The following is a 26988-nucleotide window of genomic DNA, read 5'->3' as shown; positions in this document are numbered from 1 at the left end:
GACGGGGCCGTGTGTGCCCCGCGTGGCTGAGCGTGGTGAGCACAGCACACCCCAAAACCAAACACAGGTATCACAGCAGGCCTGACACAGCCCAGGAGTGCAAACACCCCAATATCCACCCACACCCTGCCACACCCCGGAACGGGGCCCCCCTGAAACAATGGGGACAGTGAGGCATAAGGAAGTCCCCAAAGGCGGAAAAAAGGGACACTCAGAGGTGACACCGCAGCATCTTTATTGTTCCCTCCTGCCGGGGGGGGGGTTCACTCCTCGTAGCCGTGGGGCGGGGGCGCCAGGGCGGCCCCCAGGGTCACCTGGCTCAGGTAGGCGTCGTCAAAGCAGCGGCGCCGCTCGGGCTCCTCCCACGAGCAGCAGCCCTGGGGGTCCCTCCAGGCGTCCCCAGGGGTGGCACAGAGCGTGGCGATGCCCTGGGACAGCTGTGGGCAGTGGGGATGGGGGGGTCAGGGAGGTTTTGGGGGTTCCCCAGCCCCTCTGACCCCCCTCGGTCACTCACCTGCTCCCGGGCACAGGCGCCGCGCTCCTCGGGGGGCAGCGGGCAGCACGCGGCCGTCATGGCCCCCAGCAGCTCCGGTACCGGGCGCCTGCGGGCACGGACACGGACACGGGGTCAACACGGGGGGCACCTCCAAGGGGGGGAGTGAACTGATGAGTCCCCTCCCCAAAAAGGGGTTCCCGAGCAATGGAGAGTGCCAGGGACGGGGATGGGGGTGAGGGGTCCTGCAAAGCTGGGACCCCCCAAAAGGAGGGACTGTGGTGTCCCCCCACAAACAGAAGGGACTGTGCTGTCCCCCCACAAAAAGCATGGACTATGCTGAACCCCTACAAAAGCAGGGACTGTGCTGTCCCCCCAAAAAAGAGGGACTGAGGTGTCCCCCCCAAACAGAAGGGACTGTGCTGTCCCCCCTAAAAGCAGGAATTGTGCTGTCCCCGCAAAAGAGGGACTGTGCTGTCCCCCCCAAAAGCAGGGACTGTGCTGTCCCCCCCAAAAAGGAAGGACTGTGCTGTCCCCCCACAAAAAGCAGGGACTTTGCTGTCCCCCTCAAAAGCAGGGACTGTGCTGTCCCCCCCAAAAAGGAAGGACTTTGCTGTCCCCCCCCAAAAAGGAAGGACTTTGCTGTCCCCCCCAAAAAGGAAGGACCTTGCTGTCCCCCCCAAAAGCAGGGACTGTGCTGTCCCCCCCAAAAGGACGGACCGTGCTGTCCCCCCGGGCTGTTGGGGCTCACGCACCTCTGTGTGAAGAGCCGGGTGGGGCCGCACAGGGAGCGCAGCAGGGCCGGGCCGGGCCGGGCCAGGCTCACGTTGTGCAGCTCCCGGTCGTATTCGGGGTGGGGGGCGGCGGCGGCGAAGCAGCGACCCCGAGCCTTGGGACCCCCCCGCTTGCAGCAGCGGTGCTGCCCCGTCTTCACCGCGGATTCCTCCCGGCAGAAGCGATTGAGCCCCTTCATCCACTGCGGGGGAGGAGCTGGGGGTCAGGGGCGACACTGGGACCCCCAAGCCTGGAACACCCGGGTCAGCCCTGGGACATTTCCGTCTCCTCCCCGGATGCCGGGGCCCCTCCCTGACACGTTTGTCACCTTCCCGGATACCTGGGAGCCTTCCCGGCCTCTGAGTGGCTGGGTCACGCTCCGGGCACATGGGTCATTGCCGGGACACCGGGGGCCCCTCCCCGGATACCGGGGTGCCGGCCCAAACACCTGAATCCCTTCCCAAACACCTCCCAGACACCTGAGTCCCTTTCCCAAACACCTGGGTCCCTTTTCCAACTCTGTCCCTTTTCCCAAACACCTGGATCTCATTCCCAACCAGCTCTGTCCCTTTCCCAAACACCTGAATCCCTTCCCAAACACCTCCCGGACACCTGAGTCCCTTTTCCCAAACACCTGGATCTCATTCCCAACCACCTCTGTCCCTTTCCCAAACACCTGGATCCTTTTTCCCAGACACCTGAGTCCCTTTCCCAAACACCTGGGTCCTTTCCCCAAACCCCTGGCTCCTTTTCCCTGATACCTGCACCCCCCCAATCCTTTGACACCTGAGACCCTCCCAAACACCTGGGACCCCCCGAGCCCTTCAGCACCGCCCCCCTCCCTCCCAGCCGTGTCCCTCCCATCCCGCCCTTGTCCCCCCATCCCAGCCGTGTCCCCCCGCCCCGTGTCCCCACTCACGGCGCTGTGGGCGCAGCTCAGGCTCTCGTTGCGGCAGCACCGCCCGTACTCCCGTTCCAACCGGACGCGCAGGCGGACGCGGGGCCCGGAGCGGGCACCGGGGCCGGGGGGGCCGGGGCGCAGCGCCCGCAGCCCGCAGATGTTGCCCATGTTGGTGGCCGTGGGCTCGCCGGGAGGGAAGGGGGGCTCGCTGGCCAGGTCCCAGGCGGTGTTGGGGTCCCAGGTGGGGAGGGGGTCCCGGGTGGGGGCCGGGGTCCCCTGGGCGAAGCAGCGGCGCCGCGCGGCCCCGTGGCGGCGGCAGCAGTGGAACTGCCGCGTCTTCACCCCGAACTCATCCGTGCAGAACCCGTCCAGCACGTCCGTCCACTGCGGGCACAGTCCCTCGGTGTCACCCCTGTCCCTCCCTGGGACAGTGTCACAGTCCCCTCTCCCGGCGTTGTCCCCGCGATGTCCCCACGTTACACCTGCCCCAGCGTCTTCCCCTCCAGCAGTGTCCCCGTGTCCCTTACGGTGTCCCCCCATCCCTGTGGTGTCCCCATCCCCGCGGTGTCTCCTCCCTCCTCACAGTGTCCCCTCTCCCCTCAGTGTCCCCATCCTCACACTGTCCCCTTTCCCCCCGTTGTCCCCATCCCCACACTATCCCCGTTTCCCCCGATGTCCCCATCCCCGCGGTGTCCCCACTCACGGCGCGTTGGGCGCAGGGCACCGGGCTGTGGTGGCGGCAGCAATCGTTCAGGCGGGGCCGGAGCGCGGCCAGCGCGGCCGCCTGGCGCCGGAGGTGCGCGAAGGCGTTCGGGGGCAGCGGCAGCGGCGGCGGCAGCGTGGGGGGGTCCCGGCAGTGCCGGGTGACGGTGGCGGCCATGGGCCAGGCCGGGGGGAACCCGTCCAGGGCCGTGCCCCAGGCTGGGGGGTCGCTCGAGGGGCCCATGGCTCCCCCCACCAGGATGTCGGGGGGCACGTCCAGGACCTGCTCCTGCTGCAGCACTGCCAAAGGGAGCGGGCTGGGCACGGGGTGGGCACTTGTCCCTGTGGTGCCACTCCTGTGCCCAGCCCTCACTGTCCCCATGTCGCTCCCACCCCGTGTCACCCCCATCCAAGTCCCCCTTCTCCATCACCGTGTCCCTCCACTCCCCCGTGTCCCCTCCATCCAAATCCCCACCCATGAGCATCCCCCTGTCTCCAGTCCTGCATGTCCCCCTTTGTCCTTCACTCCTGGGTGTCCCCCTTTGTTCCCCCACCTCCGGGGGTCCCTCCCCTCACCTTGTTTGATGTTGGGGGGCCGCAGGTCCAGGCTCTCCTGCACCACCTGCTGCAGATGCCCCGAGGCCAGCGCTGCTGTCACCGATGGGGGACACAGGGGGGGTCAGCAGAGTCACCCCCCGTCCATCCCCCCACCCATGGAACAGCGAGCAGGGACCCCCCAGCCCTGTGGGCTTGGAGCCCCATCATGGGGAGGGGTCCCAGGTGTCCAGGAGGGGCCCCAGGAGCTGGAGAAGGAGACTTGGGCACCCAGGAGGGCTGCAGGTGTTCGGGACAGGCTCCTGCGGGCATTTGGGAGGGATCCAGGTGCGTGGGCAGCAGCCCCGACATCCGGGGTGGGGACCCAGCTGTCCCTGGAGGCGTCCCAAACACCTGGGCAGGAGCTCAGGTGTCCCAGGAGCTCGGGAAGGGGATGCAGGTGTCCGGGGAAGGGACCCACAATTCGGGAAGGGGCCCCCAAATCTCTGGGGGGGATCTCAGGAGCTCGGGAAGGGGATGCAGGTGTCCGGGGAAGGGACCCACAATTCGGGAAGGGGCCCCCAAATCTCTGTGGGAGATCTCAGGTGTTCGGGAAAGGGATCCAGAATTCGGGAAGGGGCCCCCAAATCTCAGTGAGGGATCTCAGGTGTTCGGGAAGGGATCCAGAATTCGGGAAGGGTCCTCAAATCTCTGGGGGGGATCTCAGGTGTTCGGGAAGGGGATCCAGGTGTCCGGGAAGGGGCCCCCAAATCTCTGGGGGGGATCTCAGGTGTTCAGGAAGGGGACCCAGGGTTCGGGAAGGCACCCCCAGATCTCAGTGAGGGATCCAGGTGTCCGGGGAAGGGATCCAGAGTTCGGGAAGGAGCCCCAGGTGTTCGGGGAGCCCCAGGCGTGCAGGGGGGCCCGGGCTGGGGCCGCGGGGACTCACCGGCGGCGCTGAGGAGGAGGAAGAGGCCGAAGGCCGCCATGGCGTCGGGAGCTGTAGGGTCAGCGCCGGCTCCGCCGCCTTATGAAGGGCCGGCTCGGGCGTGGGGCCACATCCCGCGGGGCTGAGTCACGGCCCTGACGTCGCGGCAGAGCCGGGAGGGGTCCCCGGGGGGCTGCGCTGGATCTGCACCCCCAAACTGGGGCAGGGGGGAACCCCGACCCCAGCCAGGCTGTCCCAGCGCTGTCCCCACCCTGGGGGTCGCGTCCCCACCCCGGGGGTCCCGTCCCCACCCCGGGGATCCCGTCCCCATCCCGGTAGCCCCGGATCCCCCTCTGGTGGCCCCAGCGCCCCCCCCGACCCCTGCGTCAGCGGAGGGGGAAGCGGTCAAACCACATTTTTGTGGGTTTTACCCCGTTTTGGGGCCCCCACCCACTGAGTCACCCCCGGTGCTGAGTAGGGGAGCTGAATGGGCACCTCCAGAGGGACCCCCGGACAGGGGGGGGGTCCCTCAGCTCATGTCCCCAAGAGTCACAGCCTTGGTCACCTATGGCCGGGGGGGGCTCCTGCGCTATCCCGGGATAAGCAAACCCCCGACCCGCCCGGGCAGGTGTTTGGGGTGGGGTGGGGTGGAGTGGGGGGACAGCCCCGTGAGCCCCCCCCGATTGCCCAACGGGGCTGCGGCTCCGTGACTCGGCCTTTGCGCAACCCCCCCACTTTCCCCGACGCGTGGGCGGGGGGGAAATCCCGGCTGGAGCGACCCAGAAGTGCCGGGGGCACCTCGGGAGAGGGAAGGGACGTGGGAACGGAAAACCGGGAATGCAAACCCGGGAATTGCAACCCGGGCAGGCTGTGGGGAGGGAATCCAGGGGGTTTGGGGGGGGTCCTGCCCCCCAGGGGGGACCCAGGAGTTCGGGAAGGGGCCCCCAAATCTCAATGGGGATCTCAGGTGTTCAGGAAGGGGATCCAGGTGTTCAGGGGGGTTCGAGCACCCCAAGCACTCAGAGGTGCCCCAGTCTCAGCTCCCACAACATCCAGCACATTTCCCAGAGTTTATTGAGTTGGGGGGTCCCGGGGCCCCCCGATAGGAGTGAGGGGGGGTCAGAAGCGCTGCTCGGCGTCGGGAACGCGGCTGTCCCTGAGCTCCTGCAGCCGCTGCAGCACCCGGGGCAGCTCCAGCTCGCCGAGCTGCCGGTTCTCCCGGCTCCGCACGCTGACGGTGCCGCGCTGCCGCTCCCGCCGCCCCACCACTGCGGGGGCACGGCCGTCAGGGGGGAAAACGGGGGGTCCCCGAGCCCCCCGACCCGCACAGGCACCCCCCAAACACAGCACCCACCCAGCGGGGTCCCAGGGCAAGGATTTGGGGGGGTCCCAGAACAGTCCTGGGGGGTTAAAGGTGGTCCCAAAGGGGGTGGGGGTCTCAGAGGGGTCCCTAAAACACTCCTGGGGAGGTCCTGAGTGGATTTCAAGGGGGTGCTGGTGAATTCCCAAGGGGGGACTGAGCTCCTGGGGGGTCTCAGCAGATTCCTGAGGGGGTCTCATAATGGGGGCTCCCAGGGGATTCAGTTTTGCTTCCCAGCAGCACCCAGGATGTGGATGGGGGTGTCCAGCCAGTCCTGGGGGGCTCCCAAGGGGGTCCCAGGGGGTTCTGCCCCACCCTTACCCAACTGGAAGTTGTAGTGGGCGAGTTGGGCCCGGCGGATCTTCCGTGCCAGGGTGGTCCCGGGGTCCCCATCCAGGTCAGCCAGGAGGCCCCCCCTCCTCAGCACTGCCTGCACCTGCACCCCCAGAGTCAGTGGGGGGCACGGGGGGCACGGAGGGGTGGCTGGGGGGGTCACAGGGGGTCACACACTCACCTCCCGGGCATAGTCCTCCACCTCGGGGGTCTGTGGGATGACCATGGCCTGCAGTGGGGACAGCCAGAGCGGCCTGGGGGGCACCAGGGGTCACTGGGGGTGACACACAGGGACGGGGTGCCCCAAGGGTTGCAGGGGTGCCCCCAGGATGGAGGGGCCCCAAAGATGGAGGCATCTCAGGGATGCAGAGAGTGTCCTGGGGATTGTGTCCCCAAAACTGGGCAGTGTCTGTCCCAAAATGGGACAGGGGTGACACTGGGGATGAGGGGGCCCAGACAACTTAGGGGTGTTCCTGGGACCTGGGGGTTCTGTCCCGGGGCTGGGGCTGTCTGAGGGACTGGGGGTGAGCTGTGGGGTGCTTTTGGGGTCCCCCCTCACCATCTCCCGCCGTAGCTCTCGGCCAGCACGGCCACCATGCGCTCCACGGAGCCCAGCACCGCCCGATGGATCAGCACCGGCCTCGCGGGGCTCCCGCTGGGGCTGGGGGGAAAACGGGGGTCAGGGGGGCAGGGGGACCCCTTGTCCGAGTCCTGATACCCCCAAATCCCCAATTCTGCCTTCCCCATCCCACTCCCCAAAATCCTGACCCCCCCAGCCCCATTTCTGCCCCTCCATCCCAATCCTGACCCCCCTCCCAGGCCCCAATCCTGACATTCCCCAATCCCAATCCTGCTCCCCCAGCCCCAACCCTGATCCCCCCACAACAATCCCGAACCCCAGCCCAATCCTGGCCCCCACAAATCCCCAAATCCTGCTCCCCTGCCAACACCTGGCATATTCCAGCTCGAATCTCTCAGGCATCTGGAAATCCAGCTGGATGGTGCCACACTGGTGCTGCCTCCCCAGAGCATCCCTGATCCGGATATCGATCTGGTGGGAATCGAGAAGTTCCAGAAGGATCCTGGTTTGTCCCCTTTGGGGATCCCCCTCCCCAAATTCCTCACCTTGGGCCCATAAAAGGCTCCATCCCCCGGACTCAGCTCCCAGGGCTGCCCGAAATTCCTCAGGCTCCGCTCCAGCTGCTGCAGGGGTGGGTTGGGAGGGTCAGGGGGGCACAGAGCAGGGGGCACAGCACACATGGGGGGCACCATCCCACCTGCTCAGCACGATCCCAGGTTTCAGGGTCCCCCAGGAATCCATCGGGACGCGTGGCCAGGGCCAGGCGGAAGGAGAAGCCCAGGACGGCGTAGACGGCGCGGATGAAATCCAGGGAGGAATCGATCTCACTCTCCAGCTGGGAAAGGGATGTCAGGGAGGGCAGGTGGCACATTCTGGGGGGCACAGCGAGGGCTCAGGGGCACAGACACCTGCTCCAGGGTGCAGAAAATGTGAGCATCATCCTGCTGGAAGCGCCGGACCCGCGTCAGCCCCGTCAGGGTCCCGGGGGGCTCGTTGCGGTGCAGGACCCCGAAATCCGCCAGGCGCAGGGGCAGCTCCCGCCAGGAGCGCGGCCGGTGGGCAAACATCAGGCTGGGGAGGGACGGACAGACAGACAGACAGGCTGCCCCCAGGAGCCCCCCCAGGGCACCCCAGGGCCGCCTGACTCACCAGTGGGCCGGGCAGTTCATGGGTTTGAGCGAGAGGGTCTCGGGGGTGGCAGGGACGGAGAAGATGTGGGGGCTGTAGTGCTGCCAGTGCCCCGAGAGCTCCCAGAGCCGGGGGCTGAACAGGTTGGGGGTCACCACCTCGCTGAAGCCCCTGGCCCGGTACTCGCTCTGTGGGGACAGGGACAGGGCAGGACATCAGCTCAGCCCCACAGCATCGGGCATGGGGGGCTGCAGGGACTGGGAGGGTGGGCAGAGGGGTCTGGGTGTGAGGGGATGGGGTGCACTGGGGTCTGTGGGGGCACAGTTGGGGTGGGGATGGGTGCAGTGGGGTCTGTGGGGGCACAGCAGTGCCCAGCCATGGTGGGGATGGGTGCAGTGGGGTCTGTGGGGGCACAGCAGTGATGAGGATGGGTGCAGTGGGGTCTGTGGGGCACAGCAGTGGTGGGGATGGGTGCAGTGGGGTCTGTGGGGCACAGCAGTGATGGGGATGGGTGCACTGGGATCTATGGGGCACAGCAATGCCCAGCAGTGATGGGGATGGGTGCAGTGGGGTCTGTGGGGCACAGCAGTGATGGGGATGGGTGCAGCGGGGTCTGTGGGGCACAGCAATGCCCAGCCATGGTGAGGATGGGGTGCAGTGGGGTGTGGGTGATGTGGTGACAAGGAGATGATGGCGTCGTACCCGGATAAACTCCACCAGGGTGTTGTACACGTGGGCACCGCGGGGCAGGAAGAAGCAGCTGCCAGGGCTGAACTTGTGGAAGAAGAAGAGCTCCTGGTCCTGCAGGATCCAGGGAGTTACTGGGGGGACCCCCGCGGCTGTGAGGGCCCCCCCAGCCCCTGGCAGGGCTCCCACCTTGCCGATCCTGCGGTGATCCCGCTGAGCCGCCTCCTCCTGCGCCCGCTGCCACTGCTCCAGCTCCCGGGCACTGGGGAAGGCCACGGCGGCCACGCGCTGCAGGGACTGACCCCCAGCTCCCCCCCAGAGCGCAGCCGAGCTCTGTGGGCACAGGGGGACATCAGAGGGGCACCGGGGACCCCAGCCAAGAGCAGGGCAGGGCACAGGGACCCTCAGCCGACACCCACCGTGAGCACCCGCAGGGCCCCGATCAGCCCCGTGTGCCGCAGCAGGGGCCCGGGGCACAGCTGGAGCAGGGGGCCACACCTGAGGGAGGAACAGACAGATGTGGGGACAGCTGTGGTGACAGCTGAGGTGGCACACGGCCACCCCAGGTGTCCCTGTGCTCACCTGTACACCGTGGCCGTGGGGGACGTCACCTCCTCGAGCTGCTGCAGCTGGAAGGCGTTGTGCTGGGGAGGGACAGGAGATGGGTGATGGGGGCTTGGTGACATTAGAGGGGTGACACCGAGGGTCCCAATGTCCCCAGAATGGCCTCCCAGGACACTCTGGGGAGGGGGACACACCTTGAGCAGCTCGGCCAGCTGCTGCCGCGTGGCCTCGAGGCGCTCGAAGCGGTGCCGGGCACGGGCGAACGTGGCACAGGCCTCCTCCAGCAGCGGCAGCTCCGCGCTCTGCACCGTCCTGGGGACACGGGGACACGTTGGGGACACGCTGGGGACATCCCAAGGACCCTGCAGCACCTGCCCAGCCCTACCTGCTGCCCATGTGCACGTCGCAGAAGAAGCCATCCTCGGTGGCTTGGCTGCTGCAAAGCGTGGCCCCGAAAATCTGCTCAGCCACCGCCCCCAGGACGCAGGCACTGGAGCGCCAGAAAGCCTGGGGGGACATTGGGGACACGGGGACATTGGGGACACGGGGGACATTGGGGACACGAGGGTTGTGAGGAGAGCCAGGCGCAGGTTCAGCCCCCCAGACCCCAGGCTCACCTCCCGCCCCTCAGGTGTGGAGAAGTCGAGCAGCTCCAGGTCCGTGTCACCTTCCAGAGGCCGGTCCAGGTCCTGGAGGGTCCCGTTCACCCGGGCCACCAAGGCCACCTGGGCCAGGCCAGCTCTGCAGGGACACAGAGACACCGTGGAGACACTGTGGGGACTCTGTGGGGATCATAGGGACCATGGGGACACAGCAGGAACCCACGAACCTCGTGGGGACCATGGGGACATTGCGCAGACCCCAAGAACCTCGTGGGGACTCTGTGGGGATCACGGGAGCACCACAGGGACACTGTGGGCCCTGCAGACCCTGTGGGAGCTCTGAGGGGACCATGGGGACACAGCAGGAACTCCAGGAACCTTGTGGGGACCACAGGGACATTTGTGGAGACCCCGAGAACCTCGTGGGGACTCTGTGGGGACCACGGGGACACTGTGGGGACATTGCAGACCCTCCAGACCTTGTGGGGATCACGGGGACACTGTGGGGACACTGCAGACCCTCCAGACCTTGTGGGGATCACGGGGACACTGTGGGGACACTGCAGACCCTGCAGACCTTGTGAGGACTCTGTGGGGATCATAGGGGCACCATGGGGACACTTGGACCCTGCAGACACCCTGAGGGGCCCGGGAACCTTGCCGGGACACTGCGGGGACCCCCGGGGACAGCGTGGGAAGCCCTCGGGCCGTACCCGAGCTCCGTGGCCACCTGGAACGGGGTGGTTTGCAGGGCCCGGCCGGGCAGGCGGCGCCCGCCGGGCAGCGCGATGCGGATCGGGGTCCCCGGTGCGAGGCGGCCGCTCCCGGTGCCGCCGCCCGCCCCATCCCCGGGCCCGTCCCAGCGCTCCGCCGCCGCCGCCCGCAGCCGCTGGAAGAGCCGGAGGCGCTCGGGCTCCGGCCCCGACACCTGGGGACGGGAATCACGGCGGGGTCACCGGGACGCCCTTGGGGCTCAGGGCCCGGGGGGAGCGGGCAGGGGCGGGGTGGGGATGAAGGATGAGGGGTCCCGGGGGTCCCGAGCGCACCCGGTGTCGCCGCGGGGCTCCCGCCAGCAGCAGCCGCGAACCGGCGCGTGTGGACATGGCCGAGGCTCCGCCCGTTCCGCCGGAACCGGGGATGGACCTCCGCAACCCCCCCACGGAAGCCGCGTTGGACTCGCCCGCCGGTGCGGCAGCGCCGCAGACAGGACGGAACCATGGAGGGCGCGGGGGGGAAGGAGCCGCATGGATCACTCAAACCGGGGGTGAACGCGAGAAAGAACGGACCCGCCAAGGGTTGTTTGGTAGTTTTTATGCAGATCCTGAAGCCCACACCGGTACCAAACAGGTACGATGGAGGCAACTAAAAACCAACAAAAAAATAATTAAAATAAAATCAAGTAAAATCCCAACTTCATATAAAAGCCGCGGGGGCGGCTCTGGGTGTAAGGGGGGGACCCCTCTGAGCCCCCGCCGGGCTCCGGCTGCGTGTGGTGAACGATCCCGGAGGGAATTAAAAAGTGATTGCTATATACACACACGTAGAAAGTCAACAGTGATCCCGGGGGGGAAAAACAAAACAAAACAAAAATCCAAAGATCCCCAAATGAACCCAAACCCATTCAGTCTTCCCAAGCAGGGGGACAGGCTTGGGCCTTCTTGCTGCCAGTCCCGTGGAGCTCCAAGGTGGGTTTGGGTGGGTTCCTCGACCCTTTTTTTGCCTTGTTTTGGTGCTTTTGGCAGACAGGAGGAACAGGGAGGTCTCCCCTCCCTGCAGCAGCAATTTGGGGATCGGCTGGAAACCAACACCCCAACACCACTCAGCGCTCCTCTCGAAGCTTTCAGAGATTTTCCTTTTTTTTTAATTTTTTGTCTTAACTCTTTCAACTACTACCGAAGGTTTTATTTAACAGCAACGTGGCTTCTTCTCGTTAAAACATCAGTTTTGTGTCTTGTTTTCTTGTCTCACCCAATGCTGGGGCCGGGGGGGAAGGAGGGAAGGGGGCTGGGGCTAGAACCAACCGAAAAGTACAGAACATTTAATTTAGGAGAAGGTTACAGGAATCGTTGAGGGGAGGAAAAAAGAAAAAAAAAAAGAAAAAAAAAAGAAAAGAAAAAAAAAAAGGAAAGGGCAGCCCCGGGAGCTGCGTCAGTACCGGGGAGGGAAGAAGGGGCGCTTGGGGGTGAAGAAGGGAGCGCCCCCTCTGCCGAAGGGCGGCCGCGGCCGCTTCAGGCTCTGGAAGGGGTCTCTGCCGCCGAAGGGCTCCCGCGGGCGGAACTCGGCGCGGGGCGTGCGCAGCAGGACGGAGCCGCGGCCCCCGGAGGGCTCCCGGTGCCCGGGGGGGCCCAGCCCGCGCGCGGCCCCCCCGAGCTGCTCCCGGGGCAGAGCTCCGGGCCCCGCGGGCTCTCGGGAGCGGGGCAGGGGGTCCCGGGGCTGCGCCCCCGCCCCGAAGTGCTCCTTCAGCGTCCCTTGCATCGTACCGTGCTCCTTGGGGAAGGCGCCGTGCTCCAGCGGGGGCGGCGCGGGGAACGGGACCCCGCCGTGCTCCCCGGCCGGCGGCGGCTGCGCGGGGAAGGGGACCCCGCTGTGATCCCCGGGCACCGGGGGCGGCGGGGGCGTGGGGAACGGGACCCCCGCGTGCTCCACCGAGGGCGGCGGCGGCGGCACGCCGTGGGGCAGCGGGAGCGGCGCGGGCGTTTCCTTGGAGAAGGGGTTGGCGTGATCCACCGACGGCATGCGGGGAGGGACCGGGTGGTCCCTCGGGAAGAGGCCGCCGTGGTCCTTGGCGGGAGCGGGCGGGGGCACGGCGGGCGGCCCCACGGGCTCCCGCGGGAAGGGGCTCCCGTGCTCCAGGGGCGGCGGAGCGAGGGGCGGCGGCGGCAGGTGGTGCTCGAAGGCGGAGCCGAAGTTGTTGGTGCGGAAGTTGTTGACGCTCTCCGGGAAGGGCGGCACGTGCTCCTTGTAGGGCCCCGGGAAGCCGCCCATGCCCGGCAGCTCCGAGGAGCCCGCGGGGCCGTTGTCGAAGGCGCTGCCGCCGCTGCTCAGCTCGAACCAGCCCGCCCGGCTCCCCTCGCGCCCGTGGCCCCGGCTGCCCTTGCCCAGCACCCGGATGGACTCCACGGTCTGGATGGGCTCCCCCGACATGCCCCGGCTCGAGGCGTTGTGGTAGCCCAGCGTCTCGATGGGAGCCCCCTTCTCCTCGGTGCTGTCGGGCAGGTCCAGGCAGGAGGAGGAGACGCGGGTCTCGATGCGGTAGTGCTCCTCCGGCGGCTGCGGCTCGCCCTTGGCAGCCCCGGACAAGCTCCCCACCTCGCCGGAGCCGCTTTTGGGGATCTGCCCAAAATGCTTCTCCTCGGAGGGTTTGCGGGAGGCGTTTTTGAGCATGTTCTTGAACTCGATGGTGGAGGTGGCGGAGATGGAGGAAGCCAAGGGTTTGTCCCCGGCCGCCGCGGGCGCTCGGCTGGCGGGGCTGGGGAGGGCGTTCTGGGGAGAGAAGAGCGAGGAGCGGTGGGGAAGCGCGTGGGGCGAGTCCGAGTATTGCTTCTGCGGGAGGCCGGCCTTGGGCAGGCTGCTGTGGTTGGAGTCCGGCGTGAAGAACACGTCGTTCTTGCTGGGAGATGGGGACCCGTCCGAGGCCGAGTCCTTCCCCCGGCGGCCGTAGCTCCCAAACATCCCTGGGGACGAGGCCAGCGGGTCACAGCTCTCACTCTGATCCAGGATGGACCTCATGGCCGGGGGGAAGGATGGCTTCACACCAAACTCCTGCGAGCGCTGCCCGTAGCTGGACAGCACTGGCTGGTACTCTGCAGAATCGGGGAGTTTACTCGATTTCAGGATAGACTTGACCGGCTTCTTCTCCAGGTTCAGCATGGCCGAGGGCGGCGGCCCGGAGTAGTCGAAGTCACGGTAATCCTCGTCTTCTTGGAAAGACGTATCCGGGTAAAACTTCTCCTGGGAGGAGTCCATCAAGGAGGAGGGCATCTCCCTGCTGTCCACAGGTGGCTTGTACAGGCCGGCCGGGGACTCCCTGCCGAGGCCGAAGGGCCGGTAGCCGTGCACGGAACTGGGAAGTTCTTGGGAATATCCATCATCCCGGCCCTGCAGAGGAGACCTTGTGCTGCTGGGAGTTGAGGAACCGGGGCTCATGATTTTTGACAGCAGGGAGATCGTGTCGACGTTGCTCGACGTTGGCTTGTCCATCATCTCGTCCTGGGTGGGCGTCCCGCTGCGCTCGTCGCGCACCGGCGTCCCGTCCACATTGTCCATGGAAGTGCTGGTGGGACCGCGCTGGAAGTCAGAGCTGTGACTCTCCGGTGCCATGCTGGACCCCAAGCTGCTGAGGATGGGAATATTCAAGTTCAGGCCACTGAAGCCAGGATTTCCCTTCAGGAAATTGTGTATCTTCATCTCCAAGCTGGGAGAAGGGGGTTCTGATTCCAGCTTGGCTTTTGAAATTTCGGAGGATTGACTCAGTGAGGTTTCTGTTGGCAAAAGGGAGGAAGGACTGGTAGGGTGGGAACTGGAAAATCCCAGGGAATTAGTTGGTGGCTTAAAACCAGAGCTTGACAGTGCTGGGGTATGTCCGACGGGAGCCTTATTGACTGAAGTGGAGGAAACCTCTGCGGTGGTTGAGTTTGGAGAATAACCAAAACTTTTGGCTATAAAGGGCTGTGGATTGGAAGGAACGTTCCTCCCCTTCAAGCACGGCACGGTTGTGTTGGCTGGCGATGCCGAGGTGCTCTGTGAGGCAGCTTCTCCTGACTGAACGGCGTTTCCAGCCACGCTCTGCAGCAAGGACGACAGCCCTGCAAAACACAACGGCTGCATCAGGCACTGAGGGCAGAGACAAACCACCCCGAGGCTCCTGTGCTGGCACTTTACACCCCCCAGTCCCCAGCCATGAAGGGGAATGGATTTTGCTGCTCCCAGTGAGGTGCAATATTCTGCCAGAGGCTTGGATTGATGTACAAATATAAATTACACCATCGAGTCACATGGGTAGGAATTCATCCTGGTCTGCAGCCAGGAGTGGGAGAACCTGCCCTGCTGGCCAGGTGACCATGGCAAGGTGCCAGAACAGGAGCAGAACCTCTCGGTCTCCTGTCCTGTTCAGGGAATGTTCCAGATACGTGTGATTCAGCCACAGCACAAGCAGCAAGGACAGGGAAATGACAAATCTCACTGGTCCGTGACACCTGAGCTACCTGACAAAGACCACCCACACGTGCCAGAGACGTAAAACACGTCCAGTGAACATTCCATTTCCTCCCTGTGTTCTCACTTTAGGACAAGCAGAGCAGCACGTTCAGCCTGGCCCCTGCCCCCAGAGCCCTGCCAGCCCTCCCCAGCACCCAGCCCAGTACCTTGCAGCGCTGGCGCCGTCTGAGTCTGCGTTTTGGAGAGAGCTGACAGAATGCTTTCCGGAGTTATCTCCACTTTGGAGAGAATATTTGCTAATGGATTCGAAGGAGCAGATGGGGTTCCCAGGACAGGAGTCTTCAGGCCACTGGTGAGAGCTGAGGGGCTGGTCGGGGTCCCTGGCGAAGGTCTCGAGGCGGGACTCACACCTGGGGCGGGAGCACACAGCACTCACCTGAGCTGCTCTGGCAACACAAGTGACTCAGGCTCCCCACAGGCACAGCCAGACCTCTGAGAGCAGTAACTCCCTCATGTTTATTTTGAGATAATTGAAGGTTTAAATGATCACCCAGCTCCGTTAGTGCCCACAGCCCAGCTCAGCACTCACCTGTGCTCTTCATCACCGACGTCAAACTGCTCAGGATGGAGCTGATCTTGGCCAGGTCCACGTTGGCCAGGTTGGGTAAGGCAAGTGCTGGTGCCAGAGGGATGGGAGCTGAGCTCACCACCTTTGGAGCTGGGGGTGTTGGAGGGGCTGGGGCTGGCGTGGCCGCTGTCCCCGAGGCTGTGGCGGCCGCAGCAGCCGATGGCACCGCTTTGGGGACGCTCTCAGCCTTGGCAGGGGCCGGGGCTGGAGCTGCCTGTTTGTCCTTCCTCTCCTCCACTGCAGCACACAGGGGGAAACAAAAGCAGAAAGGTCACTCAGTCCCCCTAAAAAGACTCAGGGAACATCAATTCTGATTCCCACAGATGTAAAAACATCTCTGATAAGTGCTTTGGGAGATGGAAATGATCACTGTGGAACTGGGAGATTCAAACCCTCCAGCCCCAGCCCAGGCTTTGTGCCTCCTCCACATCCCAGATGAAGCTGGAAAATCCTGGTTTCCTTTTTCATCCCCACAGCACAATCACATACCAATGATTTTAGACGTATCATCCTCCACATCAGAGAGCTCCATGTCCTCCACATCCCGATTATCTGTGGCAGGCTCTGGAGAAACCACCTTGCGTCCTGCGGGAGAGCGGGTGCTGCTCTCCTCCCCCATGCCCTGGAAAGGGGACTCGGAGCCCGTGGGAGATGGAGCATCCATGCTGGGAGAAGGGACAGGAGACTCCTCGGGATCAGGGAGGGTTGCTTTCAGCTGGTCCAGCTTCTTCTTCAGGTTGCTCACTCGGTTGGCAAATGTTTTATAGGCCTAAGGAAGGAAGGACACTGGACTGGGGATCTTTCACGCCTCAGTCACTTCCTTAAGGAAGCAACACAAAGCCTGAGAAAACCAATCCCAAATCCCTGAACCCTGCAATGGTAAGAACTCAGCTTCTCACAGGGCAACAACCACAAAAAGTGGGGAGGATAAAACCTTCTTCCACTGACTTAAAACAATTTTCATACCCCCCCATATTTTAACAAATGTGTTCAGCCCATTTGGGGCTTTTGGCAGGTTCTGGAGGGTGCTGGTTGTTTTTATAACACTTTACTACTGTCCTTTCTTTGCTCATCTAGTTCTCATATCAATCCCAAGTTTCTAGAATTCAGGATTTGTCACACTAACTGTAATTTTGCCCTGTTAAAGAATCCAGAGTGTATCCAACATTCCAGCAACACACACAAACTGAGCTTCCAGCTGCTGCATTCTGAGAGCTTATCCTTGTCTTACCCAAAATCTCCACTCTGCTCTCTTTGGAAACCACCCTTACACCAACCCCACAAATTTTTAAATGGAGAGATGAGGCCTTTTCCAGAAAAGTCACACTTACATTTGCAACCACCTTGACTTCTTTGTACTGTGCCTCGTAGAATATTCCAGCGTTCTCCAGCGCCTCGGTGAGCGAGGGGCCGTTCTTCACTTGCTTGTCCAAACCATTGACAAACTCCTCCAGCTTTGAACTTGCTTCTTCAAACTCCTTGGAGAACTTCTTCCCTCCTGTTTTATCTGCAGGGAGATGAACACCATGGAAATGAGGCAAAGCACAGAAGTGTGGCTTCAATGGCAGCACCTGGGATATTGGGACAGTGGAGCTGCACAATCCCAGATCATCCACTGGGATCTGCAAGGGGTGACCAGGGCCTGGTTGCTGGCAGAGTTTTGGTTTTCAGACAGTTGGTCTGAGTTCTGCACCTGAGAATTTCCACAGAAATCCCACCTAGCCAAGATTTTTGGCTCCTGATTGCTGGTTCTTAACCTCACTCTGAAATTCTGGCAGTTTCCACACATAAATTCTGGCATTTCCCATCTTGACAGAACTGAGGAGCTCCCCCAACACCTTCAGTGCCCTCAGGGCTTTACCTTTCAAGCACTTGAGTGTCTCAGTGCTGCAGACATCCACCCTCATAGTGGAAAGCTGCTTCTCCTTGAGCTCTATCTGATCCTCTGAGCGTTTGTACAGCAGCAGCTCATCAATGAGGGACTGGGGCTGGAAAAAAGCAAACAGGAAAAGCCTCCTCATCACATTCCAGGGAACACAAGCCCTGCCTCTGCTCTGGCTCCAGACTGCTTCCAAGCGAGAGCTAACCCAGGAACCATGTGGAGCCTGGGATTTTTAACCTCAAATTTCACAATGAGCAAACCTGGGCTGAGCAGGAGCTGCAATTCCACAAATCTCCTGGTTATTTACTCCCCATTTCACCCTACAGGTGCCTGTGCATTTCACAACATGTCCCTCTCTGTCAGGGGACTGAATTTAGACCAATTTCTTGCCACCAACTCCTCAAACTCCTCTTCACAAGGATCTTCTGAGCTTGCCCAGGCCCTCCCCGTGTCAGCCCCACTGTTCCAGGTGATTCTTGGGCCTGGGCTCACCCCACATGCAAACCCCAAGGTGGGGGTCAGTGCCATGGGTCACTTCCACTCACAGACTTACTCGGAATTCAGCAACAATCTTGGACTTCAGAGCAGCTTTGGGGTTGGTGGAGGCTGTGGGGAAAAAGAGAAATTGTGAAGAAATGAAGGAACTGCCTCCCCGTGGCAAGTCAGTCACAAAAAGCAGCCTAATAAAAGATATTTGAAGATAATTCCATGTGTTACCCATCACATCCTCCCCTCCATGCAGGTGTCCCCCAGTGCTCCAGGCAGCTCATGGGGACACGGACAGGCACAGCTGGGTTGGGACTGAGCTCAACCAGTGACACTGCTGCTGTTTAACACGCTCTGAACGTTTCCTGGGCACACCTTTTCCTCAGGAAAACGAGTCCCTGCAAGGTCAATCCATCTAACAGCTTTATCCAAGGAGTCACAGCTCTCTGAAGGAAGGGAATGTCATTCCCCAAGTGCCAGACCTGGAGCTGCCACAGAGCCCAGGTTTGCTGTGGGCAGAGCTCCCCTAGGTCTGACCATGCCCAGAGCTTTGACAACTCTCACACCTGGTTACAGGGCTGGGGGGATGAATCCTGCTGGCAAGAGACTGAATCCATCAGGTTGTGGACAAAACAGGAGAAACAGGAAAGAAGAAATGAGCTGATGAGAAGCAAAGCACTAAACCCTCCATCCACGCTGGACACAGCCCAGTTCTGGCTGGGAAAGCAGCTTCTGGTTTGTTAAACCCAGGAATAAACACTCCCAACTCTTTTAATCTTCTGCTGTCACATCTGATGTCCCACACATCACACCTGGTGTCCCATGGCCATACCTGGTGTCCCATGGCCATACCTGGTGTCCCACATGTCACACCTGATGTCCCACATGTCACACCTGGTGTCCCATGGCCATACCTGGTGTCCCATGGCCATACCTGGTGTCCCACATGTCACACCTGGTGTCCCACATGTCACACCTGACACGTCACCACCTCTGTGGGGACCACTCAGGGTGTTGGTGCAACGTGAGATCATTCAATCACTCTGTTTACAATAAATTCTCTCCTGCTGGTCTGGGCTCTGCACTGTCACATCCTGTCCCTGCACTGCTCCAGGTTCCTCCTCCCAGCCCAGCCTGCTGGGGCAGTTCCTGAGCATGAAGGGAATGTCCATCTCCTCCTCCTCCTCTCTGTTTTCTCTCCATCTCTGACCAGTCTAAGAGCAGTTTCCAAGAGGTTCCACCAGCTCCTTCCTCTCCTGTCCAAAACCTCTGCACTTTAAATCTTATTTTTGCCTCATTTCTTTTCTTTCCAAAGTCTTTTTTCTACCAACACCTCCTTGGTGTGCACATCTTGGGGCCCTTGTGAGCCTGCAGGCTCAGCTGGCTCAGCCCACACTGGGCTCAGCCCTTCTGCTCCTTGAGCAGCCAATTTCTGCATTAGTGCACAGAGTTCACAGTGGTTCCTTACTTTGTGATTTCTTCCACGGCTTATTCGGTTTGTTCAGAGACTCTTTCAGCTGCTTCTGAGTTTTGAAAGTGGTACCTGGAAAAACATTTCATTTTTGGCAGTCTGGCATTATGGGATTCCTGTCAAAATCTTGGGTTTTGGTGCCATACAGTTGCACGGTGAAAGAGTGAACAGAAATTTGTTTTAAAATACCTCGACCAACTTCCTTAGAGGAGCTGCTGGATGCCCAAGAGAACCTCAGTTTACTCAGGAATGCAGCAACCTGGGGGTGGTCTGCCATTTTTAAATCAAGTTTCTGTTTGCCCTTACACTAAGGCAGTTCAAAAAAAAAATCACAGTAAAAAGGGAAAACACACAGAAATCTAAAAATGAAACTCTTTAGGAAGGCTGTAATGGAATCAGCATCAAACAGACAAGTGCTGTCATTGGGAAAGCAGCCACAATACCTGATTTACCTGGAACCTCACAGAAATGAGCCATTTCAGAGCAAAAAGCACAAAGGTCACTTCTCAGCATGCAACACCCAGCTCCAGCCTGTCCTCGTGCCACAGCCCGACCCAAGACACCACACTGCTCCTGCTGGGATGGCCACTGACCCTCACACCACACCTGAGGGCCCCCTGAGCACCTGCAGCTCTTCATGATGGGGTAAAGCCAAACCCTGGACAGATTTCCACTGCTAATTCCTGGTTTTAACCAATTCCATGTGTTCCTCCTCTAAGGATCGAGGATTCTTCACCCTCCAGCTTTGTTCCTGCCTCTCCTACCCCACAACCACCAGGCTATGAATGAACAGCACAAGGAGGTAGAGCCAGAGCACCCTGGTCAGGATGTGCAGCATCATTTCAGCCTCATGTTCTGTTTGCTCTCAGCTCATGTGAAAGAATTCCCAGCTGCCTTAAGGAAGGTACAAAAGAGGTAAAGCAGGAGAATCCAGCGCTGCTCACGTCCCACACTTGGTTGTGTCACAGCCTGTGCCAGGTGCAAACGCCCCTCACTCCCCCTCAGTGACCCCAAACTATTTCTACAGCTTCAGTGAGCTCACGTGGCAGCTTGCAAGGTGAGAAATGCAAAGGGTGAGTAACTTACTCAGTGCTTCTTTCAGGGCCAGAATGGTTTCCTCAGGGTACACGTTTCTGTCCTCCCAGATTTTGAAGATTCTTTCGATGGATTTGGAAACTGATGGGTCCCTGCAAGACAAGAGTTCTTTACTCCCTGATTGCAGGACACTGGTGTGAGGTTTCCCTCACCCCACAGGACAATTTGACCCAAACCAGCCCCCTCTGCAAATTAAAACTCAGTTCATGCCCACATATGGCTGCTCCAACAGAATCCTTGAAGTTCTGCTGATGTTTCTAGAATTTTCAGAAGAAAAATTCCCCCTTTTTGAGACAGCCTCCCAACAGCCTGTTAGTTCATTCATTACTCACTTCACTAACGAAGCAGCCTCAGGAAGCACCTCTGCAAAGGTGTCCCTAAAAACAATGGCATTTTTCCTCTTGCAGTTCTGTATGACATCATTGGCCAAGTAAAAAAGGTTCAGCCGGTGAGGAAAAGCAGCTGAGGACAAAAGAAAATTGAGATCAGCATCAGACACAAGCACCACAACAGGCACACCTTGATCCCAAAAGTTCAGCACTGCTCTGGGGAAAGTTTCAGAGTTTCCAAATTCCAGCAAGCAAACCTTGAGGACTACACAGGACATCTTTAATTTACAAATGATTTTCAGACTCCTCCAGCTGTGCTTGCTCCTCTGACCCTCCTGATGTTCAAACTGAGTTACTTCATCAAATCCCTTCCTTCAGGGGTGGGTGGGTAAACTTAGGAAACTCATTCACATGCAAATGATGGTAATGAGCTCCTTCACTTCACCAAAGGACACAGGCAAGGATTAAACCAGAGGAACAGTGCCAAGAGGTGTGCTGTCACCTCTCACCTGCCACCAGAATCACTTTTTATCTACAGATCCCTCAATCCTCTTATCCTGCTTCATTTTCCAGCTGTCCCTACCTGGGTGGAGCCATTCCCCACAGCCTGGCTGCACCTTGCAGCTCTCCAGGATTCCTCTGAGGAAGCTCAGCATCCTCCCTGCTCCAGAGCCCTTGGTGAGGAGCTCACCCCTCACTCACAACCTGGAAAAGCTCCCAGCAGAACCATTCCTGGCGCTGGAACGCCCTCCCAGCACGAGGGTGAGTTCCCGAGTGAACAAAGTCCAAAAGGAAGATCCTGCACAGAAGATCCTCCTGTGAGGGGAGCAGAGCTGAGGACACAAAGGGCTTAGCTCAGATGGGTTCTCCAGTCACAGGTTGATGTCCTTAAGCCTCCCTGAGGCCCTGCCAGCAGCACTGGGCTCTCCTGGCACTGAGCCCTCCAGCATCACTGCAGACTGGGCTGAGGGAGGGCACAGGGACAGGCCCCGCTCCTCAAGCCCTGTCCTGCTCCTAAAGCCCTGTCCCTGCTCCTAAAGCCCTGTCCCTGCTCCTAAATCCCTGTTCCTGCTCCTCAAGCCCTGTCCCTGCTCCTAAAGCCCTGTCCCTGCTCCTAAAGCCCTGTTCCTGCTCCTAAATCCCTGTTCCTAAAGCCCTGTCCTGCTCCTAAATCCCTGTCCCTGCTCCTGAAGCCCTGTCCCTGCTCCTCAAGCCCTGTCCCTGCTCCTCAAGCCCTGTCCCTGCTCCTCAAGCCCTGTCCCTGCTCCTAAAGCCCTGTCCTGCTCCTAAAGCCCTGTTCCTGCTCCCAAAGCCCTGTTCCTGCTCCTAAAGCCCTGTCCCTGCTCCTAAAGCCCTGTCCCTGCTCCTAAATTCCTGTCCAGCTCCTAAAGCCCTGTTCCTGCTCCTAAAGCCCTGTTCCTGCTCCTAAAGCCCTGTTCCTGCTCCTAAAGCCCTGTTCCTGCTCCTAAAGCCCAGTCCCTGCTCCTAAAGCCCTGTTCCTGCTCCTAAAGCCCTGTCCCTGCTCCTAAAGCCCTGTCCCTGTTCCTAAAGCCCCATCCCTGCTCCTAAAGCCCTGTCCCTGCTCCTAAAGCCCTGTTCCTGCTCCTAAAGCCCTGTCTGCGCTCCTAAAGCCCTGTCCTGCTCCTAAAGCCCCATCCCTGCTCCTAAAGCCCTGTCCTGCTCCTAAAGCCCTGTCCTGCTCCTAAAGCCCTGTCCCTGCTCCTAAAGCCCATTCCTGCTCCTAAAGCCCCATTCCTGCTCCTAAAGCCCTGTCCCTGCTCCTAAATCCCTGTCCCTGCTCCTAAAGCCCTGTCCCTGCTCCTAAAGCCCTGTCCCTGCTCCTAAAGCCCTGTCCCTGCTCCTAAAGCCCTGTTCCTGCTCCTAAATCCCTGTCCCTGCTCCTCAAGCCCTGTCCCTGCTCCTAAAGCCCTGTCCCTGCTCCTAAAGCCCTGTCCCTGCTCCTAAAGCCCTGTCCCTGCTCCTAAAGCCCTGTTCCTGCTCCTAAAGCCCTGTTCCTGCTCCTAAAGCCCTGTCCCTGCTCCTAAAGCCCTGTCCCTGCTCCTCAAGCCCTCTCCCTGCTCCTAAAGCCCTGTCCCTGCCCCAGGACACACAGCAAAGGACTGAGAGTCACTGCCAGCAGCTGCTCACCCCTAATCCCACATGGAGCCCCAGTTCCACATCCCAGGAGGAGCTTTTGTCCCTGACCCTGCTCCTGTGGCCATGGCCACTTCAGAGCTTTTATCCCTGGTCCTGCTCCTCTGGCCATGGCCACCTCACGGAGCCCCAGCTCAGGAGCTTTTATTGCTGACCCCTTCCTCTGGCCATGGCCACCTCATGGAGGCCCAGTTCTCACATCCAAGGAAGAGCTTTTATCCCTGATCCTTCTCCTCTGGCCATGGCCATCTCATGGAATCCCTGTTTAGGAGATTTTATCCCTGATCCTGCTCCTTTGGTCACTACCACCTCACAGAGCCCCAGCTCCCACATCCCAGGAGGAGCTTTTGTCCCTGACCCTGCTCCTCTGGCCATGGCCACTTCAGAGCTTTTATCCCTGATCCTGCTCCTCTGGCCACTCTCACCTCACAGAGCTCCAGTTCAGGAGCTTTTATCCCTGATCCTTCTCCTCTGGCCATGGCCACCTCACAGAGCCCCAGTTCCCAAATCCCATGAGGAGATTTTATCCCTGATCCTGCTCCTGTGGCCATGGCCACCTCACAGAACTCCAGTTCAGGAGGCTTTTATCCCTGATCCTGCTCTTCTGGCCATGGCCACCTCATGGAATCCCTGTTTAGGAACTTTTATCCCTGACCCCTCTCCTGTGGCCACTGTCACCTCACAGAGCCCCAGCTCCCCATCCCAGGAGGAGATTTTATCCCTGATCCTTCTCCTCTGGCCATGGCCACCTCATGTTCTCATATCCCAGGAGAAGATTTTATCCCTGATCTTTCTCTTCTGGCCACTGCCACCTCACAGAGCCCCAGTTCCACATCCCAGGAGGAGCTTTTGCTTTTCCAGCACAGACTCAGCAAGCCAAGGATTTATGAGCAGAACCTGTTGCTCACAACCTGTGCCCTGAACATGCTGACAGGACAGGCTGAGATGGGTTTTCTGGAGCACACAGTGCTCTGCTCTGCCCTGAGGGCTGGGAATTCAGCTGGAGCAGGGCTGCACTCTGCCTGCTGCTCCAAAACAATCTGCAGCCAGCTCTCCCCAAAATGCCAGCCTCAATAATCTCTCACATCATCATCCCACTGGAACGGGGCTGCTGTGATTTAGTTAAACCCAGCAATTCTCCTGCTGCTCACCCTCCATCCCAGAGATGTTTCACCAGCAGACAGCAGTGGTTCCACATCTTAATAACATCAAATAGATTTCAAATAATTCTAAATCTTTGATACAAAGAATTACAAACCTTTGATTTAAAGAATTCTAAACCTTCGATTTAAATGATCCAGGATCTACACAGCAGAAGGAAATCTGGAGCAGGGCTCCAGCCTGATGCTGACCATACAGAGCCAAGTTAGAGGCACAAGTTATAAACCAAAATACCCCCACATCATACAGGAGGAATGCTGGGTCCAGAGGAAGGCTGTGGACATGATGCACAGAGAAAAGCAAGTGTTTCTGGGTGCAATGGGATGTACCCAGTGAGTGAACAGCTCCTCTCAGCTTAAATCATGAGGAAATGTGGGCAAAGAGGAAACTGCAGAGCTGAGCCCGCTCCAAAGCAGGCACAATGGCACCAACAAAAATGGCATTTCAGAGTCTCTGGATGTGTTTAACTCACACTTAAACCCTCTGAGCAAACCCTCCTGCAGGGACACTCGGATTCCCACCAGGAATTTCCCAAAGGTGAAGATTCAGGAGGATGTCCAACAGGAACATTCCTTTGGGAAGCTCTGCCTGGGACCAGCACAGCTCAGAAGCAAGATGCCAAAGCAACAGCAGCATGGCAAACAGCAGCACCCCTGGTTTTCCTGAAATGACACAATTCTGTGCCCCAGAACCCCCCACCACATTCCCCCTCACCAGGAGGATCTGATGTGTTGATAAAAGCTTTGGAGTTGAACATTTAAATGCTCAGAAATGAACCCAGAACCACCTGTGCTTGCTGTGGCTGGGACAGGGACTTCCCACAGCGAGAACTGTGAGGTCCTTGGGGCAGAGGATGAAGGGAAAAACAGGGAAAAATCCCTGTGGAAGCAGGGAATAACCAAACAATCAGGGGTCAGGGCATGGCAGCATCACAGCTGCTGTCAGGGATTGGGTGAGCAGGGTAAGATGGTGAAGGAGGGACCTGCATAAAAGGAGGGGTGTGAAGGGAAACCTTGAAAGAATTCCATAAAATCCAACAAGAATTCCAGGCAGGGGCCAAGGGCTCAGAGCATGGAGGATCTGCAGGTAGGAACAGTTCAGGGGCTTTTGATGAAGGGGGAAGGAGGGATGGAGGAGCACTGAGGGCCTCAGAAGAGCCAGGACAACTGTGAGAAAGCCACATCCAGAGGAGCTGGCACATCCCAAGGAGAGATGGGCTGGATTTTCTTCAGGGGACATGCACTTGGTGCCCCAAGGATGATGCCACAGTGCCAAAGGGTGCCCAAGGGAGGAGGATTTCCAGGAGAGGTGGCAGTGAGAGCAAGGCTGGAGGACCCAGGGCACCTCCTCCAAAGCTCTCACCTTCCTCTCCTGATTTCACAGAGTACAGACAAAACAGATCAAACGCTGGGGAAAGAGGATCTCCTGCATTCTGCACGAGTGCCTTGAGAGGGAACCCCAACTCTCCCAAATTTTCCAAAAGGTTCAGCACACAACAGACAGACACTTTGGGATGGGAATGTTATCTCCATGTTCCTGCCAAGCAAAGCTTCCTTGAACTCCCACAAGAAGAGTCCAACCTTTCCCACGGCAGTGGAGATAACGCTGCTGTGGCTGAGCCTCTTGCCAACAGCAACCTTCTCCCTCCAGGCCAGGGCCACATCCTGATGGGCACTGCAAACCCCAGAACTGCACCCACACTGTCCATGCCCACCCCGGGCTGCTCCAGGCACACAAACAGCTCCTTGAGCCCCCAGAGTGCTGCTCTAGGAGATCGTGGATTCAGGAGCACAAAGGTGCCACCACTGAGGTGCACACCAGCATGTTGTGTTCCTCCAAGGATGACACGGTGATGCACACGCGACAAGAAGGAATGTTTTCAAGTAAAAGGGACAGATTTAGAAGGGTGTCAGGAAGGAATTTTTCCCTGTGAGGCTGCCGAGGCCTTGGCACAGGTAGCACAGAACAGCCGAGCCTGCCCCATCCCTGCAAGGGTCCAAGGCCAGGCTTGGAACAACCCGGGCTAGCGAAGGTGCCCCTGCCCATGGCACTGGACGGGCTTTAAGCCTTTCCAACCCAACGACGAGCCCGACCCTGCCCCGCTGCCGGTCCCCGAGTGCCCGGTGCGGGCTGGCCGCCGATGGCGGGGCCCCGTTCCGCCCCGGCCGCCCCCCGGCCCCGCACTCACAGCGGCGCAGCCACTTCATCCAGTGGTACACGATGGTGCTGTGGTGCCGCTTGTTCTCCAGGCACCACGAGGAGAGGCCCTGGATGGACTCCATGGTGTTGGTCACCGCCTGCAGCTTCCTATCGAGCGAGGCCTCCAGCGCGCCGGCCGCGGACGAGGCGGCGGCGGCCGAGGAGGAGGAGGAGGACGAGGAGGCCCGGCCGCCGCCTCCGCCGCCCGCCGCCATCTTCCCGCGCTGCTCGCGGCCGGGCCGCGCGGGGGGCGGCGGGGCGGCGCCTCACGGGGCGCAGGGAGTGGGGGCCCGGGGGGATCGAGCGGGCCCAGGGGGTGCTCGGGCGGTGCTCGGCGGTCCCGGCCTGGGGTGGGGGGAAAGGCTGGGCCCCGGCGGGTGCAAGAGGCGGTGGCGGCCCGGAGGGATCGCGGGGGGGACCCCCGGGTAGCGGCCGGGCGGTGCCGGTAGGCGGTGCCGGTAGCCGAGGCGGTGCCGGTACCGGAGGCGGTCACGGCCCGGCCCCCCCCGCGCGCGCCGCCCGCCCCCCCGCCGCCATTTTGTGACTCCCGCACACCGGCGGGACGCGCACGCGCACGCCCCGCCCCCCGCCGGGCCGCGCCTGCGCGCGCGCGCCCGCCCCGCCCGGCAAGATGGCGGCGCCCCCCCCACAGAGCCGTTTGCCCCCCCCCTTCCTGGCCGTGAGGGGGCGGAGAGCGCGCGAGCATAAAAACGGCGTTTGTGCCGTAAATCCCCGAATCACTGAGCTGGGAAAACACTTCTGAGCCCAACCCGTGACCGATTGGCACAGAGAAACTGTGTGAACCACATCCAGTCGTTCTTTGCACAGAACCAGGGATGG

General features: G+C 60.7%; 3 protein-coding genes across 5 annotated transcripts; all 3 read right to left on the bottom strand.

Annotated features, from left to right (window-relative positions):
* Positions 1–238: 238 nt before the first annotated feature.
* Positions 239–4588, bottom strand: ECM1 (extracellular matrix protein 1). 2 transcript variants are annotated; one of them, XM_064732577.1, is made up of 7 exons: positions 4354–4588; positions 3447–3521; positions 2872–3170; positions 2187–2552; positions 1249–1469; positions 515–602; positions 239–437 (listed from the first exon to the last, which is right to left on the bottom strand). In XM_064732577.1, the coding sequence occupies exons 1-7, from the start codon at positions 4391–4393 to the stop codon at positions 264–266; spliced, it is 1263 nt and encodes a 420-aa protein (XP_064588647.1). In that variant the 5' UTR covers positions 4394–4588; the 3' UTR covers positions 239–263. The 2 variants fall into 2 exon arrangements, with proteins under 2 accessions (XP_064588647.1, XP_064588648.1); XM_064732578.1 differs by having other exon boundaries at positions 3447–3518; positions 4354–4587.
* Positions 4589–5388: 800 nt separating this feature from the next.
* Positions 5389–10771, bottom strand: TARS2 (threonyl-tRNA synthetase 2, mitochondrial). Its single transcript, XM_064732410.1, has 18 exons — positions 10633–10771; positions 10300–10514; positions 9602–9725; positions 9370–9491; positions 9179–9296; positions 9003–9064; positions 8840–8918; positions 8610–8753; positions 8436–8534; positions 7755–7921; positions 7514–7676; positions 7303–7440; positions 7151–7228; positions 6976–7076; positions 6585–6686; positions 6207–6279; positions 6014–6128; positions 5389–5600 (listed from the first exon to the last, which is right to left on the bottom strand). Exons 1-18 carry the CDS (start codon positions 10687–10689, stop codon positions 5452–5454), a joined length of 2106 nt encoding a protein of 701 aa, XP_064588480.1. The 5' UTR covers positions 10690–10771; the 3' UTR covers positions 5389–5451.
* Positions 10772–10889: 118 nt separating this feature from the next.
* Positions 10890–26665, bottom strand: RPRD2 (regulation of nuclear pre-mRNA domain containing 2). Of its 2 annotated transcripts, XM_064732408.1 has the most exons (11): positions 26138–26665; positions 20638–20767; positions 20297–20397; positions 19208–19282; positions 17807–17859; positions 17233–17359; positions 16703–16878; positions 15861–16140; positions 15333–15608; positions 14950–15153; positions 10890–14391 (listed from the first exon to the last, which is right to left on the bottom strand). In XM_064732408.1, exons 1-11 carry the CDS (start codon positions 26361–26363, stop codon positions 11735–11737), a joined length of 4305 nt encoding a protein of 1434 aa, XP_064588478.1. In that variant the 5' UTR covers positions 26364–26665; the 3' UTR covers positions 10890–11734. The 2 variants fall into 2 exon arrangements, with proteins under 2 accessions (XP_064588478.1, XP_064588479.1); XM_064732409.1 differs by lacking the exon at positions 19208–19282.
* Positions 26666–26988: the final 323 nt, after the last annotated feature.

Source organism: Zonotrichia leucophrys, chromosome 25, assembly GCF_028769735.1.
Source record: "Zonotrichia leucophrys gambelii isolate GWCS_2022_RI chromosome 25, RI_Zleu_2.0, whole genome shotgun sequence".
NCBI classification, from domain to species: domain Eukaryota; kingdom Metazoa; phylum Chordata; class Aves; order Passeriformes; family Passerellidae; genus Zonotrichia; species Zonotrichia leucophrys.
Note: the sequence above shows the minus strand (reverse complement) of the source record. Positions and strands in the feature narration are given on the sequence as shown.

Bases quoted from the DNA above. Each gene is read 5' to 3' on its own strand.
- ECM1 (XM_064732577.1), bottom strand. From the start codon at position 4,393: ATGGCGGCCTTCGGCCTCTTCCTCCTCCTCAGCGCCGCCG. The intron at 3,171-3,446 runs GTGAGGGGAGGG...TCCCTTTGGCAG, and splicing joins GCCCCCCAACATCAAACAAG to TGCTGCAGCAGGAGCAGGTC. The intron at 1,470-2,186 runs GTGAGTGGGGAC...CCTCCCCCGCAG, and splicing joins TGAGCTGCGCCCACAGCGCC to TGGATGAAGGGGCTCAATCG.
- TARS2 (XM_064732410.1), bottom strand. From the start codon at position 10,689: ATGTCCACACGCGCCGGTTCGCGGCTGCTGCTGGCGGGAGCCCCGCGG. The intron at 8,535-8,609 runs GTGGGAGCCCTG...TGGATCCTGCAG, and splicing joins ATCACCGCAGGATCGGCAAG to GACCAGGAGCTCTTCTTCTT. The intron at 7,229-7,302 runs GTGGGATGGTGC...CCACCCCTGCAG, and splicing joins CCTGGGATCGTGCTGAGCAG to CAGCTGGAGCGGAGCCTGAG.
- RPRD2 (XM_064732408.1), bottom strand. From the start codon at position 26,363: ATGGCGGCGGGCGGCGGAGGCGGCGGCCGGGCCTCCTCGTCCTCCTCC. The intron at 20,768-26,137 runs GTGAGTGCGGGG...TTTTGTCCTCAG, and splicing joins GATGAAGTGGCTGCGCCGCT to CTGCTTTTCCTCACCGGCTG. The intron at 15,609-15,860 runs GTATGTGATTGT...TGTGTGCTGCAG, and splicing joins TGATACGTCTAAAATCATTG to TGGAGGAGAGGAAGGACAAA.